Below are 17,211 nucleotides of genomic sequence, written 5' to 3'. Positions count from 1 at the left end.
TCTTTTTCAAAAATTACATCCCTACTAAATTCAAAATTTTTCTATCCAAGTATTGAAAATCCTATAGGCTTTAGATGTTTCACTATACCCTACAAAAATACCTTTGCTCCTAGAGGGTTCTAACTTAGTTCTCTTTTCTTTTGGAACATGGATATATACAAGGCACCCAAAAATCCTAAGATGACTCCTTCTTAATTCTTGTTTCTTTACAAAATCTTTTAAACAAATCTGAGGTGTATTCCACTCCATTATCAATTCTAAGAGTTTTAATTTTATGTCCTGATATATTTTCAGTTAATGTTTTAAATTCTTTAAATCTCTTTAGGATTTCTTCTGATTCTTTGCATTTTAAGAAGTAAATCCAAGTTTTCCTAGAGAAGTCATCTATGAACAAAATATAGTACCAGAATCCTCCAAGAGAAGGAACGGACATAGGTCCACATAAATCTAAATGGATTAATTCCAAAACATTGTTGGTTTTTCTAGTGCTATCATGAAATGGACTTTTGGTGTTCTTATCTAGAGCGCACCCTTTGCATATGCTTGAGTGGTCTTTATTTAGTTTAGGTAAAACAGTACCATCTTCTCCATAGTTGATAAGGTTTTGAAATTTAGATGTCCTAACCTTTTGTGCCATTTTTCATTTATGTTTGCAGCTTCATGAATTAACGCTTGAACAGGTCGACTAGGTTCTGAATTTAATTCATACAAATACCCTTTTCTCTAACCAGTCAATTTTGCTTTCTTAATTGAGGAGTTCTTTGCCTAGGTTATTACTTTACCGTCCATGAATGCAACATTATGTCCATCATCTTCAAGTGTTGTAACTGAGATTAGATTTCTTTTTATTCCTGGTACATAGAGTACTCCTTTGAGAAGAAGAGAATTTCCTAATTTTAGTTCCAAGGTGCAATTTCCAATTCCTTTAACGGAATGTGCTGAATTATCACTGATGGTGACTTCGCCATTAACTTTTTCTGATATAGAGTCTAGTGCTTCTTTGTATCTTGTAATATGTGTAGATGATCCACTATCAATCACCCATGCTTTATTTGAGACTTCATTTGATAGTGACGAATACAATACACGATTCTCAAGATCTTAGTTATCTTCTTCCCTAGTAACATTTGTATTGTTCACTTGTTGTTTAGAATTCTCAAGCCAATTAGATTTGTAGTGTCCAAACTTTTCACATCTGAAGCACTTCATTTTGGACAGATCTTTCTTAGATTTGTCATTCTTTTGATTTCCCCTTTTCTTCTTGGAATGCTTCTTCTTGCCCTTATAGGAGTTTGTATTAAGAACATGAAATTCTTCATCTTCTATTTTCAATTTCCCTCCTTTCTTTAGTTTTCTGAATTCTTCCTGAAGACAATCTCCTCTGGCACTTACCCCTTGTGCAAAAGTTTCTCATGAATCTGGTAATCCATCTATAGCCATCAGTGTCAGTTCCGTATCACTAATGATGGTTCCTATACTTGAAAGTTCATCTCTTAGGCTGGCAACCCTTAAGAAGTAAGAATTCATTGATTCTACTTTCTTTATTTGAATGTGATTTAATTGCCTTTTTAGTGCAAGAACTCTAGTTGCATTGTTAACCTCATATGCATTTAGTAGTGCATTCATCATAGCAAATGTTGTTTGATGTTTTGTTAGCATTGGTACGATATCATTTTTCACTCCATCTAACATGATATGAATGGCTTTCCTATTTCCTTTAATCCAAAAGGATTTATGAGGTTCAACTGTAGGTTGTCTAAATACTGATTCAACAAATTGTTTTACATTATTTTCTTCAAGAATCATCATGATTCTGAATTTCCAGGCATCAAAGTGTTCTTTCCCATCAAACCTATCATTGGGTTTGATTGTGTATGCCATTGAAGATAGGAGAATGATGCTAGATACATATAAGGTCTGATTACTTAATTTGCAAAGCCTAGGTTTGACTACCAGAGCTCTGATACCATGTAAAGTTTCTGCAAATTATGTTCTAAAACTCAGACTTCTATAATATCCTCTAATTGTTGAAGATGATCTTCTTAATGTTCTGAAGGTAGGAGTTATCACCTTTAATCCTGATTTGAATTGTTTTATATATCTACAATAAATCATATAGGTATAATCGTATAATACCTACCTTTTATACATGACCAAAGGGCATGTCTCTCAAAGGGACATGACTCTCTCTAGGTCGGCTCATACTCCACTTCCAGAAACGGCAACCAATGGAGATAATTAAACATTTAACTAACAAAACTGTTAAGTTATAGTTAGTGTTAAACATTAACATATACCAAGAATCGCCGCCCATCCTTTCATGAAGTGTAGGATATATAATGCCTTAAATGGTGTTAAAAGGAAGAAGACTACGGTGTGTTCTGCACTCTCAGACCAGTATGATATCACTGTTATAAACTTAATAGGAGTTTTTTGGAAATAAAATAATTGCATAACAAATAGGAAATAAATAGCACTTAAGAAATGTAAACATATGCTGCAAATTTTATCATTACTGAATTCTGAAATAGTACATACCTAAACTAACCAGCAATCTAATATATTCACTTCAAAGAGATCACTACCAATATACAATATTGTCTTAAATAGAGATCAACACCAGCTACAGGGGAATGGTCTGAGAATGATTCATCCCTAAAGAAATTGTTGCAATGAACTGTCCAATGCCAAAGGGAAGCAATGGCGTCCAATGATGAAGAAAAGACCTTCTCCAACCCCCACGTGAGCTGCTGCAATGAAGTGCATGTTGCCAAAAGCTGGCCGCCCAGCTACAAGTGCCCTACTCCACTCAAATGATAATGCCAAGATAAATCAACCACCTCCTCTATCAATCTGAATGTAATGAAATACAACTCCAATCACCAAGACCTGCTGAGGTTTGCGTCCCAAGCCACAAAATCGCCCTTCCAGAGCAATTTCACAATTCATAAGTTTCAAAATGTCAAAAGATAATGAACAATTAGGTCTTCATTTCATTATAACTCCTCCCAAGTGCAGATCGAACCCTATATGAGAATTACACTTTGCACTTTATAATAAAATAACATTTTCCTAAATAAAGGCATCCAAGCTATAGGAAAAACATTATTAAAATGTCAAACTCATAGCGCCAAAAAGTCTCCAAATAGTGAAAATAGTTTATAATAATTCAAGACCTTTCCAACGCGCTATAACACAAGGGCACATCTGATCAAACGAAGCCATATTCCCCTTATTACTCCAAAATGGCTATATAAATAGCCTTATTATAAATTATTTAAATGCTAACTTAGGAAATATTTAAATATATTAAAATATTCCCCATTTTGCCTCTGAAAGCCCAAACCAACCAAATGTCACTTGTCGGTAACTAATACCGGAAGAGATGGATCAATTGGCAGTCCCTTCCCTATAATCTAGGGATTCTCCTAAAAACTAGGGAACACACCCTGTCATCCTGAAACTGAAACCATGGAATGGTCCTGTGGAACCTCACATCTAGAAACTGCCACATCCTCCTAAAATGTAGGGATACCCCCTAAAATCAAGGAGTTGCACCCAACTAGCTCCCAACTACCTGTAAAGTCAAGCCCGATCACTGAATATCTTATATGAGTCTCTATCAACAACTGCTATCCTACGAGACCCCCATGATAGGCTAACTCACATAACTCTGTTAGTCAGACTAAAGAGGGGACATGACACAATCTATCATATATAGAGATGAATACTAAAAGAAAACACTATTACCAACTATATAAAAATTATACTCAATACATAAAATACTTATCTTTATGTAGTCTAGTCTCCATTCACATTCATGTAATTGCATATTCACAGCATGCATGGCAATACTCATCCCCTAAGAAGATAAACAATGTATGTACAAGGCTTATAGAGAACTCCTTTGTGGTAATCGTGGAAGCCAGATGGGAGCCAGGCTCTTTGGTCTCCATACACTTGATAAGAATCTTTAGAGATAGGAACCTTTAAAAATCTTTGAAACCTTGTCAACAAACTCATCGCTCTTCAAACCCAAACCTAAGAGTTTCCACTTTAACATAACATATAGAAATCACCTCACTTAATTGCTTCAAACGACATCTTTACAAGGCACTCTGTCAAAAATTTAGGAACTTTGTCTATGATTCTACATAGTGCATACATTTTGATTCCTTTAAAGCATTCTATCAAATAGAAGGCATGTCTCATCTTTGTTTTGAAATTTCTAAGGTCTTTTTGACAAATCTATCTTCTACAATCAATACATCCATGAAACTGCAAATCTCTATGAAACTGCAAATCTCTGTGGTGTTCAACCATTCAACTCGCATGCCCTTTCATCTTCCACATTCCACGTGCAATTTAGAGGGAGTGTCTCTAGCTAAATATATGACAAAAAATACTAAGCAATATGTGTCAATACATGTTCGTAACCGCTTCCAAACTTATCCTACAGTCCATTCTACATCTTGTCAGTGGAGATAGGAGTCTTTGGCTATTGGATGCAAAATTTCTCCATACTCTCATAATTTGCACCACATGGATATTAGTGCCAAAGATAGAAAGATGACCTAGTTTTGCAACCATAGGCATGAGTCCAATCCGACAACACAGAAGACAAAGCTCAACACAGAGGCAGCAAAGTTTTTCTAACTGATAGACAGGGAAATCATCAAATGATCTTCAATGGTTTCCCTCATAACTATGTTTTCCTAGGCATCATCAAATGATCTTTGATGATTTTCAATTGGACATCTTCTCGTGACGCCAAATTCAAAGTCCGCTTCAATCAGCTTTTGTAGCAAAAGATCTCCCTCGTGAGAGTAAAGTTGCGGCTGAAGACTTGATACTCCTAAAACCAACAATAGTCTTCCACTTGATCGAAGGCGAGAGTCCATCTTTCCTCAATCAGAGCCCACCAAAACAAACCTTTCAACCTACCTTCAAATCTCCAACCCGTTGATGAGAGGAATCAAACCCGATTAGTGTACCATGAGCTCGGAGCTGACACCGCTTTCTCCACAGGCACACTTGGATCAAATTCTTTCACACATTTGCTAACATTATTGCTACTTTTGCAAGTTAAAGTCAAATGAATTCATTCAACGCTACAAGGTCTTGACAAATCTCAAGAGACAATAATAGCTCTTAAAAAGATTGTTATGAAGTTCCATGAAGATTGCATGAACGAAAAAAACAAATGCCAACAGCATCAAAAATGGAGGGATAAAAACAAAAATTAAGGAACTCATGATGCCAAGAAAGCATTACCAAACCTAACAAAGCTAACAATGTTATCCTTTAAGACAAAAAATAGATCATCGCAAAATTGACTATCCGAGCAATTTGAAGTTGGGTTTCAATATTTGATTCAAGAATAGGGCAAACTCAGCTAGAAAGTGAATAAAATAATCTCCAAGAATGACACAAAAACATGCACTAGAAACAAGAAGAAATGCGGAAAGTCCCAATTCTCAGAATAACAAAATTCTATATTGTTGTAATAAACTTGGCTCTAATACCATGTTGGATAATTACCCAGAAATATAAGATAAACAGCAATAAGGAATAACCAGAAATAGATACAAGAAACACACAAATTACCCTAAGGAAAAACCCTTCCAATATTGAAGGGAAAAACCCAGCCAAAAAACAAAATATCACTTTATTAATCATAAAATGTTTTAAGTATACAATGTCTTTCGCATGATGTGATATATATAGCACATAGAGAGACTCTTCATATTACAATCAAGGGTCTCTTCATTTCACAAAACATAATTCTTTATTTTCAAATACAGCTCTTCGTATTTTCATGCCTCAACACGTCTCGTTATATTTAATATTACAATTCAATCATAAGTGTTGTCTTCAGATGAAGGTGACCATAATGATTATAATGTCCATATTTCTAAAGATAAAGCTCTCTATCACAACTACAATCTCCAACAAAATCAAGAATCTATACTTTGGAACTTGGAGGATCAACCTTCACATGAAGATGCAAGTTTCAGCCATGGGATTGCTGATATAACAGGTTTTACAAAAACATTTCATAGTGGTACTCTTGGTAGATCAGCATCCAGTGATGATCAACCAAAATTAGAAGAAAAGACATGAGATTTATGATGTCACCAATGAAAGGTGTGAAGAAAAAGCTGATTTTATGATTGTGGACAGCAATCCTTTACCTATACATGCTTTGATTTGTCATGAGATGAAGGATATTATTAATGCAGATAATTTTGAAAAAAGGAACACCTAGTTCAAAATTCTATGCCTAAATTTGTGGATGTGTTTATCATTTCCAGTTACCCACAAGGTGTGACTTTGTTTTCACATTAACGAGCATATGGTACGTAATTTTTTTACCAACATGGATATAGCAAGAAGTTTGAATCAGCATGGGAGTCATGGTATTATAGAACTGATTATGCAAACTAAGAGATAACCTATAACTAAGACAATGCAATTTGATAATGCATGGTTTTCCAAAGGCAGTGGTCATCCTGATTGAAATGTGCTGCAATTTGTGAAGGGATTTTCAATTTTGGTACTTTTGTCTACATCTTACACTTTACTGTTTAAGGCTGTCCTATGATTCTGATAATGAGATTTCTAAATGTTGATAATTGTAGCTCAGTAAGGTAAGTTAGAAGTCGAGTTCAAGTGAGACTCTACTTGGAGGAAGTAGAGTTCAAGTAGGACTCTACTTTGAGAAAGTAGATTTCAAGTAGGACTCTACTTTATCCACCTAACTAATTAAAGTAGTCACCTGAGAAGAAGAGTTCAAGTAGAAGTCAAGACTCTACTTTATGGAAGTTGGCTTCAAGTAGGACTACTTTCCCAACTGCTGTTACAAAAGGAAGCTAAGGGTCCAAATAGAATTCAATTATCTTTCTCACAAAGGACATTGAGAGAATGAGAGAGAAAATCAGAGAAGAAATTTTGTGAATTTTAGCAGGGCAGAAAGGAGAAAGTTTACAGCAGTTAACAGCAAAGGAGAAGGTAGCAATACCAAGTATATCCCAGATTTGTCGTTTTGTTTGTAACTTGTTTCAGAGCCATTTTCGCATATACTGGGAGGTCTTGTAAGTTCCGAAGTTATTTTGAATGATAAACTTATTGAAGAGCATATGGATGGTGTATGATTGTGTTTTTCTTTCCTAGTTTTCTGCTGCTTTATTTCATTAAATAAATCTTGTAGTGTAAATTTAGATCTGATCTATTTACCTGGATAGTGGATTTAAGAAATAAACAATAAATACTGCAGCAATGATAACAGCTAATTGTATCGTTTGGTATGCATGAGATAATCACTATAACATTTGGGAATTGAATGTCAATAATATATTCCAAATTTCTAAGAGAATATGCATTCGTGAGGTGGTTAGGAATCAGACTTTCACAGTTCATATTGTTGTTATCCAGTCCAACAGCCTTGAGAATTTGCATGCAAGCATGTTTGGCATTTTTTCTCATTCTAAATGGAGTGAGCTTGATTAATTGAAGATAGGAGATACAAGATTACACATGGCTGACAGGTTTGCTTCATGTGATAGCAGATTAACTGCTTGTAATTGTATGTGAGTGGAGCAGCAGAAACAGAGTGGGAATAAGAAGCAATAAGAGAAATTGCCTAATGATTGCAGAAGCTTAACTATCATGGATAAACATCAAGTTTAAAGCTCTTGGGGAAATCATTCAATATAGTTTGGTTTGGTGGTTAGAACATGCATCGTGAAAGACCTTCCATTTTTTATATATAATTGTCTTTTCATGATTTGATTCATATGGCAGATTATATAAAATTATCTTTTCATGATTTGATTCATTACACATCTGCTGATTCATGTGATGAGATTAAAAAGTTATGGAAACTTGTTGATTGCTCAGAAAATTGCAATAGATCCAACCAATGCATTTCACATTGATTGCATTTTAAGGTATGCATACCAATTTTCTTTTAGCTCTCATATAGATGATTTAATCATGTCCTCAATGGTACACAAGAAATTGAAGGATGGCTGGTTTAAATGATTACATTCATCTCAATGGAAAGAGGCACATTCTCTTCCAGAAGGGGGATTTGTAACTTGTAGAACTCCAAGTTTGCTTCTACAGGATGCTCACCATGTTTGAATGCATGGAAAATAAAAAGACCTTTGGCAGATGTCATCAAGCAGTGGAATTTTGAGGAACTTTTGTTTTGGCCTTGGGATCGAGAATTTCTATGATACGTGGATCATATTACAGTGGATTGTTTCACAGTATAAAAGAAATTAATAGAGTTTTCGGCTTCATATGTATCAGACTTGTACAACAAATATATGGTGAAGCATTCTACAAGCTTAAAAATGGGATCTTGATTTCATTAAAAAGGTTCTGATTGCTTGAGGACGAACAATCTCTGGAAACAGAGGACTGTAATGTCCCTTATAATGTACCTTGGAATACTAATATTTAATAAGGTTGTGAATATAATTAATTTAATTATCTAATATTATCCATCAAAAGTAAATCATAAGGGTAATATTATTTACTTTACTTAATAAAATGACATAGATGTCACTTTATTAGTAGTTCCCTAAGTTCATATTAAATTAAAAGAGAGGAGAAATCAAAAGACAAAGGAAAAGGAAGGATCAAGAGGCAAAGCAGAGGTAAAATTATGGTTTCTAAGTGGGCTATAAAAAGCAATGAGAATTTCATTCAAGGTATGTGTGCTTTTTACTATTTTCTCTTGAAGAGCTTGAGAGCTTTTGGCTTTCAGTTCAACATGCCCTATGAAATATCCCAAACGCATATAACCCAATTCATCTTCCTAAACATATAATCAGCACTTAAACATAGGCAGATATATTACAAAACAACAAAGAAACCAATTGATTTTCCAATAGATATTAATCCGTTCTTTATCAAAACAATAATCAAGATTCAAGCATATGAAGATGCGTTACAAACCAACAGTATAAAACCAGTAAACTCTCATTCAACTCCTTAAAACGTGTCATGGCATTACACAACAGCAATACAATAACCAGCATTCAAAATCCAATCTTAAACACAGTTTGACAGTCAGATTGGAACACTAGAGAAGAACTTGTAAGCGCATACAAGACACTTGAAATGATGTCTCCACGGACAATGGGTTTGCATCCACTGTCTGCCGGCACGAGGGGCTACGTCCTCACACTAGCTCAAAGTTGAAGCTTTTCGAATAACTCTCTCAAGAGAGAAACTGAAATCTGAATCATAAAACCAAGCATACCCAATGAATGAGTCTCTTCTCCTTGTATCTTCACAGTTACAACTCTTCAACTCCCTTCCTGGCTTTTCATCTTATCTCTCCTTGTCCTTTTTGGCTCACTCTATAATATTAAATTCTCCTTTTATAGTTTGAGTCAACGCTCTCCAAGTCAATTTTAATATTATATAAATGTCTTTAACTTTTCTAATGTCCCAAAAAGGGGACATTACAAATCTCCCCTCCTTGAAATTGCTTTTCCTCAAGCAACTAGTACCAAGATCCCATACGAATCTGCAGGTAGCTCCGCAACCCAATCTGAAAACAAATCCGGCCACACTACAAAGCAAGGTGTCACTTTGCAACCCATCCATCAACTGGATCCCTGGATCCCATATAAATCTATGAAATATCGTTGCACATATAGACTGTACAACTCTAATTATCCTCGCATCCAGTCTCAAACTGAGTAGAACTACAACAACATCCTCAACAAGCCATAAATACATTCGGTCAACACCTGAGTCCCAAACCCTGTTGTCATGACCAGCTGATATAATGAGGTAGAAATGTATTAAGAGGCTATGTATAACCCAGTATATAGTGACAACCCGACTAAAATAGATGATATAAGAAACGAGCTACTCAAAAGCTGAAACTAACATCATGGGCACATCAAAAACCATACCATCGTCATAAATCTGGAGAACCCCCAAGTACATAGGTGCTATGAGTAAGTACGAAGCTGAAAAACTATTCTCTATGATTGAAACATAGCTCTCATCAGTACTCCACCAAGATCTATCCAATGGTTGATGTAGGAAATCCATCCAACTCCTGTATGGGGTGAAATCGGAAACCATATTTGGACTGATCCAATGACAAGCGACAACAGTCAAATCACTATTCCCATCTTGTGACCAAGATTCACTGCTAGGAACCGTACCAGGATTCCATATCCTAAAATCAAAATCATCTTCATGACAATCAAGAGGAGTTCCCTCATTTATCTCAAAAAGGGGATTATCAGAAGTCCAATCAGCATCCACCTCAAACATGGGGTTGTCTATAAGTTGAATGTGATCTAAAACTTTCATACTTGGTCTCTGGGGACAACTGTGCAAGTCATAAGTTTGTTGAATGCTATCAAGTCCCTCAATTACTTCTTGGAAAAACTCTCGTCTCTCTTTACCCTCATCTTCCCGAAAATTGTTCGTGATCCTGATCTGATTTTCTGCTTCCTGAAGAGAAAATTGAGTATCGTTCAATGCCTCACAAGCATACTTAAGCTCCCCATTGAGCTTCTTAATCTCATTCTTTTCTCTATTCAACAAATCAGCATATATTTCAGCAACCTTAAGAATATAATCCCTATCGGAAAGCAAACATAAATAATTTGATTTCATAATTTCAAGAGCTATTTTGACCACTTGCAAATCAGCAACAGGCCAATCTCCTTCCACTTCCCTTTGAGCCTTCTTGTAGAGATCTTCAACTGCCTTGTGAGTGCCGTCATAACGTACCAAAGATGCCACAACCATGTCTTCACTAACCTTCAAACGGTTCTTTAAGATATGCATTTTGTTATTGTCATGTTGAAGCTATTCATCGTCTTGCAGTGTCATCTTAGATTGTTCCTCTAAATTCATGTCCTGGTCATCAAAAATATATGGTTCATCATACCAAGATTCCAACCTGCTATTACCTCGTGTGCAACCAACCTCATCAACCTGCTTGTCAAAGCTAACCTCCAAATCACCAATGTCGAAACTTGCAAATTAATGGTAGTTGACTGCTCTTCCTTTTTAAGCCCCTTTATTAGATGATTTTGGTTTGCTGGAAATTCTTCATACACATTTTTGCACTAGTCTTTTGCAAGGAAATCCTGGACCAATTCCAAATACTTCTTCTTTGCCACATCATTCTTGTTTTTTGCCTAGGATGGATGTTTACATAGTCAATAAAAGGTAGGTCTTTCTGAACTTTTCATGGGAATTTGTTATATTCCTTATACATGTCGAGTATTTCTACTCTCATGTCAAGTTCAAAATTCTGGGCTAATTGTTGTTGTAGTTTCATAATACTTTTCAAGTTTGTAATCTAGGCAGTTTGATCTGCTTCTTATGATTTCCTTAAAATCCAGATAGCTCTCAACTTCTCAAACCTGATAGTATCTATCCAACTATAGTCTAGTAGTGACTAAAACACTTAATGGTATTGCCTGATGGTTAGCCTCAAATTGGAAAACTCAAATGCCCCTTTACAAGCAATCACTGGGTTGGCAGCAAAATAGATTACAACATTGCCTTGAAGCAAAACTTTAGGCTTAACAAGTGTACTACATACCCAAGTTGAAAGATTTAATAAAAGCAAATGCAATGAGTTTTCGAGGTAGGTAAGTAGTGATTCACCTTTTTCCACCGGCAAACAAGAGCAACACCAACTTAGAATTAAGCAACCTGAAATCAATAACACAAAATTTTCTCTCAAAGAAATTATCTATATGCAATGCATCTCCAATTGATTACAATCTTAGGCTTCTTTCCTCAAATCAGCACTGTTATCACTGTTGGTCTTCCACTTATCCTGAGTCTACATAATCACAGATTAGAATAACCTTGCACAAGATGATTGCATTATTCTAGATTTAATCTCCCATGTAACTTCTATTTCTCATAACTCTCCAAATCGATTTTGCTAGGACTGATATCCAACACTTGGCGAGGAATGGCCAAATTTGTGATATATGGATGGACTACCTACGAGTCTCATGCCAACCACCAATTCCAGACCTGTCTTATATAAATACAAACTCCTTACTGTCAGATCTATAGATACGCCAAAGACAATCAATTTGGTGCCTAACATGCTATCGTTCACCCTAATCACAAGTAATATAATCGTTGTAGAATATTTTTATTTTTTAATTCATATTTATCAAAACCTGATGCTCCTATGTATTTTTGATATATGAAGAGCTTCTGCCACATGTGTCTGGTCTTTTATTCTGTATGGCTAGTGTTAATGGCAATCATTACTTGTTTCTTTATCGCGTAGTTGTTTCAATTGAGTCTTCATAAAGTTTCTACATTAGCCGGTACGTCTTCAAATACTCAGGATCAAGGTAACTTGTTGTTCCTTTAACTTGCGTTGAAACATGAGTTTCATTTTCTTCTGACAGTCCAATTCTGGAAAAGCCAAAGTCAGCCACCTTTGCCCTAAAATTTTCAGTCAAGAGAATGTTTGATGATTTTATATTTCGATGAATTATTGGCTGGTCTACATATAGGTGGAGGTATGTGAGAACATGAGAAACATTAATAGCTATATCCAAGCATGTTGCCAAGTCCAAGAATGTTCCTTGTTGACCATCTAGATGTTCCCTTAATGTGTTGTTAGGGACATAATCTTACTAAAATATCCCATTCATTAGATGACAATTCTGCTAGTAACGCACACAAATGTCAAGTGACTTCGAATGCCACTACTGAAGGGTTGTTACCACTGAAAGGTCGTTATTTCCAGACGTGTTGACGGCTCCTATCCCCAACAACCGTAGATGTGTGCTCTAAACACGTGCTCAATGAATATACAGACCTAAAAATTCCTTCATCAATTATACCCAGCTTTTTTGACCACGTGTTTGTTCACTTACATCCTCTTCATTCAATGTTAAATCAATTTCAAAAGTTACAATTTTGAGCCTTGGAAACCGTTTCCAACACAGTGAATACCTTCAGGGGCAGAAATGAGATTCTGGCACACCTTTCTGTATTAGAAATTCAATAGCTTGTTTACCATTGTCTCCATCACGATGGATTAAATTTTTTCGATTTTGATTCCTTTACAACATGCACGTAATGCATTTTCCATGCTTTCCCCACTACAAATAATTGACACTCCACACAACTTTTTGCAGAAATCAACCCTTGTGTAGACAGAATTGGTAGGAGTGATCACTTGCTTTTCAGTCACAGGAAGATGTCCCTCAACTGCCTGTATCCTATCTATCTGCCAAATCCAAGGAGATTTATATTGATACTAACATGTTATTCCTTATTATCCACACTGAATAAGATTCAATTCACGAAGCCATTTGCTACAACTGCTTATTCTCTGCTATAGGTCGTAAGTCTCCAAGGATATCATGTTGCCTTCCAATTATTTCATTGAAAATCGTGCACAACTAAGACTAATTTCAACCATTAGATAATGTTGTCTATTGGAGAAGAGAAGACTTGTGTTGCTGAAGGAGATAATACTTATGTTGCTACCGAATAAAGACACTGGTAGTCCACTTGGAAGTCTCCCACAATCACTCTCAACCTTTGCACCTTGGTCTCACTGTCATACACTTAGCTCCAACCTGTAGCTTCCGTAATGTCTCCTTTATCCTCCTAGGCTCTCTTTACTATTACCTCCAATGAGTCATCAATAATACCCTTCAGATTTGGGACAAATCACTACTTACACTATTGCCTCCAGCCACTTTATTACTATTCAATCCCAAATAATTGGAATTAGGTTTGTATAATCCTTCCCACATAGTTTGTGGCTCAAGTCCTTTCTTATCTAAAGATTTACGGTCCCCCCATTTTCACCAAATTAAATATTGTTTTCTATAGTCTCCACCCATATTTTTGAACCCATGCTCACTTCAGATACTCGTCGCAGGCATTAATGTATTCTTTCCCTAAACAATGAATATCACCAAAATAGTTGTCGTTGCACCTTTGCAGACTTCAACCAACCTCCTGTAAGAAAAGATTATTGACTACCAAAAATATGAGTACATCATCCATATTCCAAAGTTCTTATATAATGGTTGGTTGGTTGGGAAAATCAACAGAACCCAACCCGACAAAGCTCAACTAGTTCTAATTACAACATTACTTTATTACGTACTACATTTATTCCCCCCTCCAAAAAAAAGAAGCCATCTTCTAGATGACTATCAAATAGAACAAAACAAAAATCAGATTTCAAGGAGGCTGTGAAGAGGTACTGTATAAAATCACCTCTATTTCTTACCAATATTTTGAATGCAAACACATTGATAATTCTAATAACAAACTTTATACATTTGTCTTTGGTAACAATCTCATAGACTGACAGGAAAACCAGCTCTGATACCACTAAAATATCCCAAACGGATATTAACCCAATTCGTCTTTTTAAACATATAATCAACATTTAAACATAGGCAGATATATTACAAAACAACAAAGAAACCAGTTGATTTTCCAATAGATATTAACCCGTTCTTTCTCAAAACAATAATCAGGATTCAAGCATATGAAAATGTGTTACAAGCCAACTGTATAAAACCAATAAACTCTCATACAACTCCTTAAAACATGTTATTGCATTATACAACAGCAATACAATAACCAGCATTCAAAATCCAATCTTAAACACAGTTTTACAGGCAGATTGAAACACTAGAGAAGAACCTGTAAGCGCATACGAGACACCTGAAATGATATCTCCACGGACAATGGGTTTGAGTCCACTATTTGTCGGCATGAGGGGTTACATCCTCACACTGGTTGAAAGCTGAAGCTTTCTAAATAACTCTCACAAGAGAAACTGAAATCTGAATCATAAAACCAAGCATACCCAATGAATGAGTCTCTTCTCCTTTTATCTTCATAGTTGTGACTCTTTGACTCCCTTCCTAGCTTTTCATCTTATCTCTCCTTGTCCTTTTTAGCCCACTTTATAATATTAATTGACCTTTTATAATTTGAGTCCACGCTCTCCAAGTCAATTTTAATATTATATAAATATGTCTAACTTTTCTAATGTCCCAGAAAGGGGACATTACACCCTAGGACAGAAACCCTTGGGATTGGAAGAAAAACAGATTCCATCTTTGGTGGATTCATTTCAGAATTCACATTGTGCTGCACTGATCAATGCCCTAGTTTTTGTGGTGTGAAGTTCAAGATACTCGGATGACGATTTTATGTTACTTCTAGAGGCATGCTACAGTGTCATACTTGCTATAGTTACACAACTACTACAGTGTCTAATACTCTAGAATCTAAGCTATGAATCTTTCAGCCATTTGATATAATGTCTAATACAAAGATCCATCATTTGTGACCTCTTACGTATTTTCAGTCAACTTCATGGTGATTATTGGGTTTGCAGGTGTCCCAATCTTAAATTTTTCAGCATTTTATCTTCAACTTATTTTGTGTACTGTTTTCCATTCTCTTTAAAACTGTTGCATTGATTCATTGGATGCTCACTGGATACACATATTGTACCGTTTTCATTTTACAGAGGGAGGTTTAAGATCCATACACCAGCGACTAATCAAATCAAATACCGTTGAACAAAAAAAATTTAACGAGGAAAAACAAGCTATGAGTCATACCAGAAAAAGAATGTAGGAGTTTGCAGAAGGAATTGTAACTGAATCATTAATATAGTTTTGCAAATACCCTAACCTACACATGCTCTGCATAATAGGACAACTGAATTCTTCCTCCATCGGCAACTATGCCATAACTACAGATCACTCTGAGTAAAATTGAAACGCAAATTATGTCTTGATGCTACAAAACCATAATGGTTTTTCTTCTTAATCTTCTATGGATTAGAAACATGATATTTCTTATATAGTGAGCTCTGAAACAGCGATTTTTCGCTCTGTCTGTGATCACATACTTCCTTCCTCGCTGGGAATTATATACAGGTTACTTCTCAGTTAACATTTTTGACCAAATTGATTTATATCAATATGGTGAAAAATAGTGTCCATGATTTTATGAATATTGTCACCTTCTAATAATACAGAAGAGCGCCACAGAGGGATTCGTACTACTAAGATTATTGCAAAAAAAAATACCGTTGATGGAGTTTTCGAATTTGATTTGGCGCGCTTAAGCTTTGGCTTGGGATTGCCCTTGCCCATAATCGATGGCGAAACCCTGACGTTGTTATGCCAGCGTTTTCCTCCGCCCGAGAGTATTTGACACTGTAAATTTAAACTCGCTTCGGCTTTGAAGACACGGGTGCACCAGAAAATTCCAGGAAGATTTTTCCTTTCCCCGTAATTTTCTGTGTGTACCGGTGTCCCATTCCTCTGCCATTTCAGTTAAACGTCGCAATTCAATTACTTCGTTATATCATACAAATTAGTTGTATATCTAGAAAGATGTTTCATTAATTCCAATAGTGAACAAATAATTTTTAAAAACTATGTCGTTTTTTTATTTTTTATAAAATAAATCCTTGATTTTAATAATAATAATAATAACTAGATTTTTTTTTAAGTTCAAAAATTAAACTAATAAAAAAAAAAAGTAAGTAGAGCAGATTGCGAAAAAGCGAGAAATATGATCATTACGAATAAAGATGTACAGCAAAGAAGTCAAAGTTGACAACCAAAAAATTTAAGGTTTTCGGCAAAATGTACACTAGTTCAAGCATCCCAAAACCCTAGCGATAGACAGGATAAGGCAAGGAAATTCTCTAATGTAGATCCATCCTCCAATAAGGTCCCTGCAAAGCTCAATTTTGTTGTAAAAACGTCAAATCTGTTTGCTATCTTAAACAAAACTTGTGGTCTCGAACTACATGATAAACAACAAAACAATCACAAATTGGGGTCTATCTTAGTAGCAAACCTGGCAAATAATGATGAAAGGACAGGGTGACAGATTTTGGCAATACCAAATGGTAACTTTAGTAGTTGAACTGAATGGCACCCACATTAGGTCTCTTCAGCTCCTCTTTCCCAAGCCCAAAACAAATCTAGTAAACATGTGGTTGTATCTCATATTGTGGATAGAGATCCCTGCCCTCTAATCCTCTCTGCATTAAGTCTTGACAAACAAATCCACTTTTTCAATCTTACTAAATATGCAGATAATAATAAAAATTTCTTGTATGCTCAACAGATAGGTTTTTTAGCATATTCCTATGGGGATCTTGTTTCCCTCCATAAG

General features: G+C 35.5%; 1 protein-coding gene across 4 annotated transcripts in view; it reads right to left on the bottom strand.

Moving 5' to 3' along the window:
* LOC149573120 (SEC-C motif-containing protein / OTU-like cysteine protease family protein) overlaps positions 1 to 16,383 on the bottom strand; it is a 92,450-nt gene extending 76,067 nt beyond the window's left edge. For 3 of the 4 annotated variants that reach the window (XM_089814297.1, XM_089814298.1, XM_089814300.1), the window contains exon 1: positions 16,110 to 16,382. In XM_089814297.1, the coding sequence (XP_089670423.1) occupies positions 16,110 to 16,175 (66 nt within the window). In that variant the 5' untranslated portion in view covers positions 16,176 to 16,382. Of the gene's footprint in view, positions 1 to 16,109 lie in introns of all 4 variants that reach the window. The other variant, XM_089814299.1, reaches the window with a different exon arrangement.
* Between the last annotated feature and the right edge of the window lie 828 nt (positions 16,384 to 17,211).

This window comes from Cupressus sempervirens, chromosome 2, assembly GCF_028749045.1.
Source record: "Cupressus sempervirens isolate cs-2001-9-10 chromosome 2, ASM2874904v1, whole genome shotgun sequence".
NCBI classification, from domain to species: Eukaryota; Viridiplantae; Streptophyta; class Pinopsida; order Cupressales; family Cupressaceae; genus Cupressus; species Cupressus sempervirens.
Note: the sequence above shows the minus strand (reverse complement) of the source record. Positions and strands in the feature narration are given on the sequence as shown.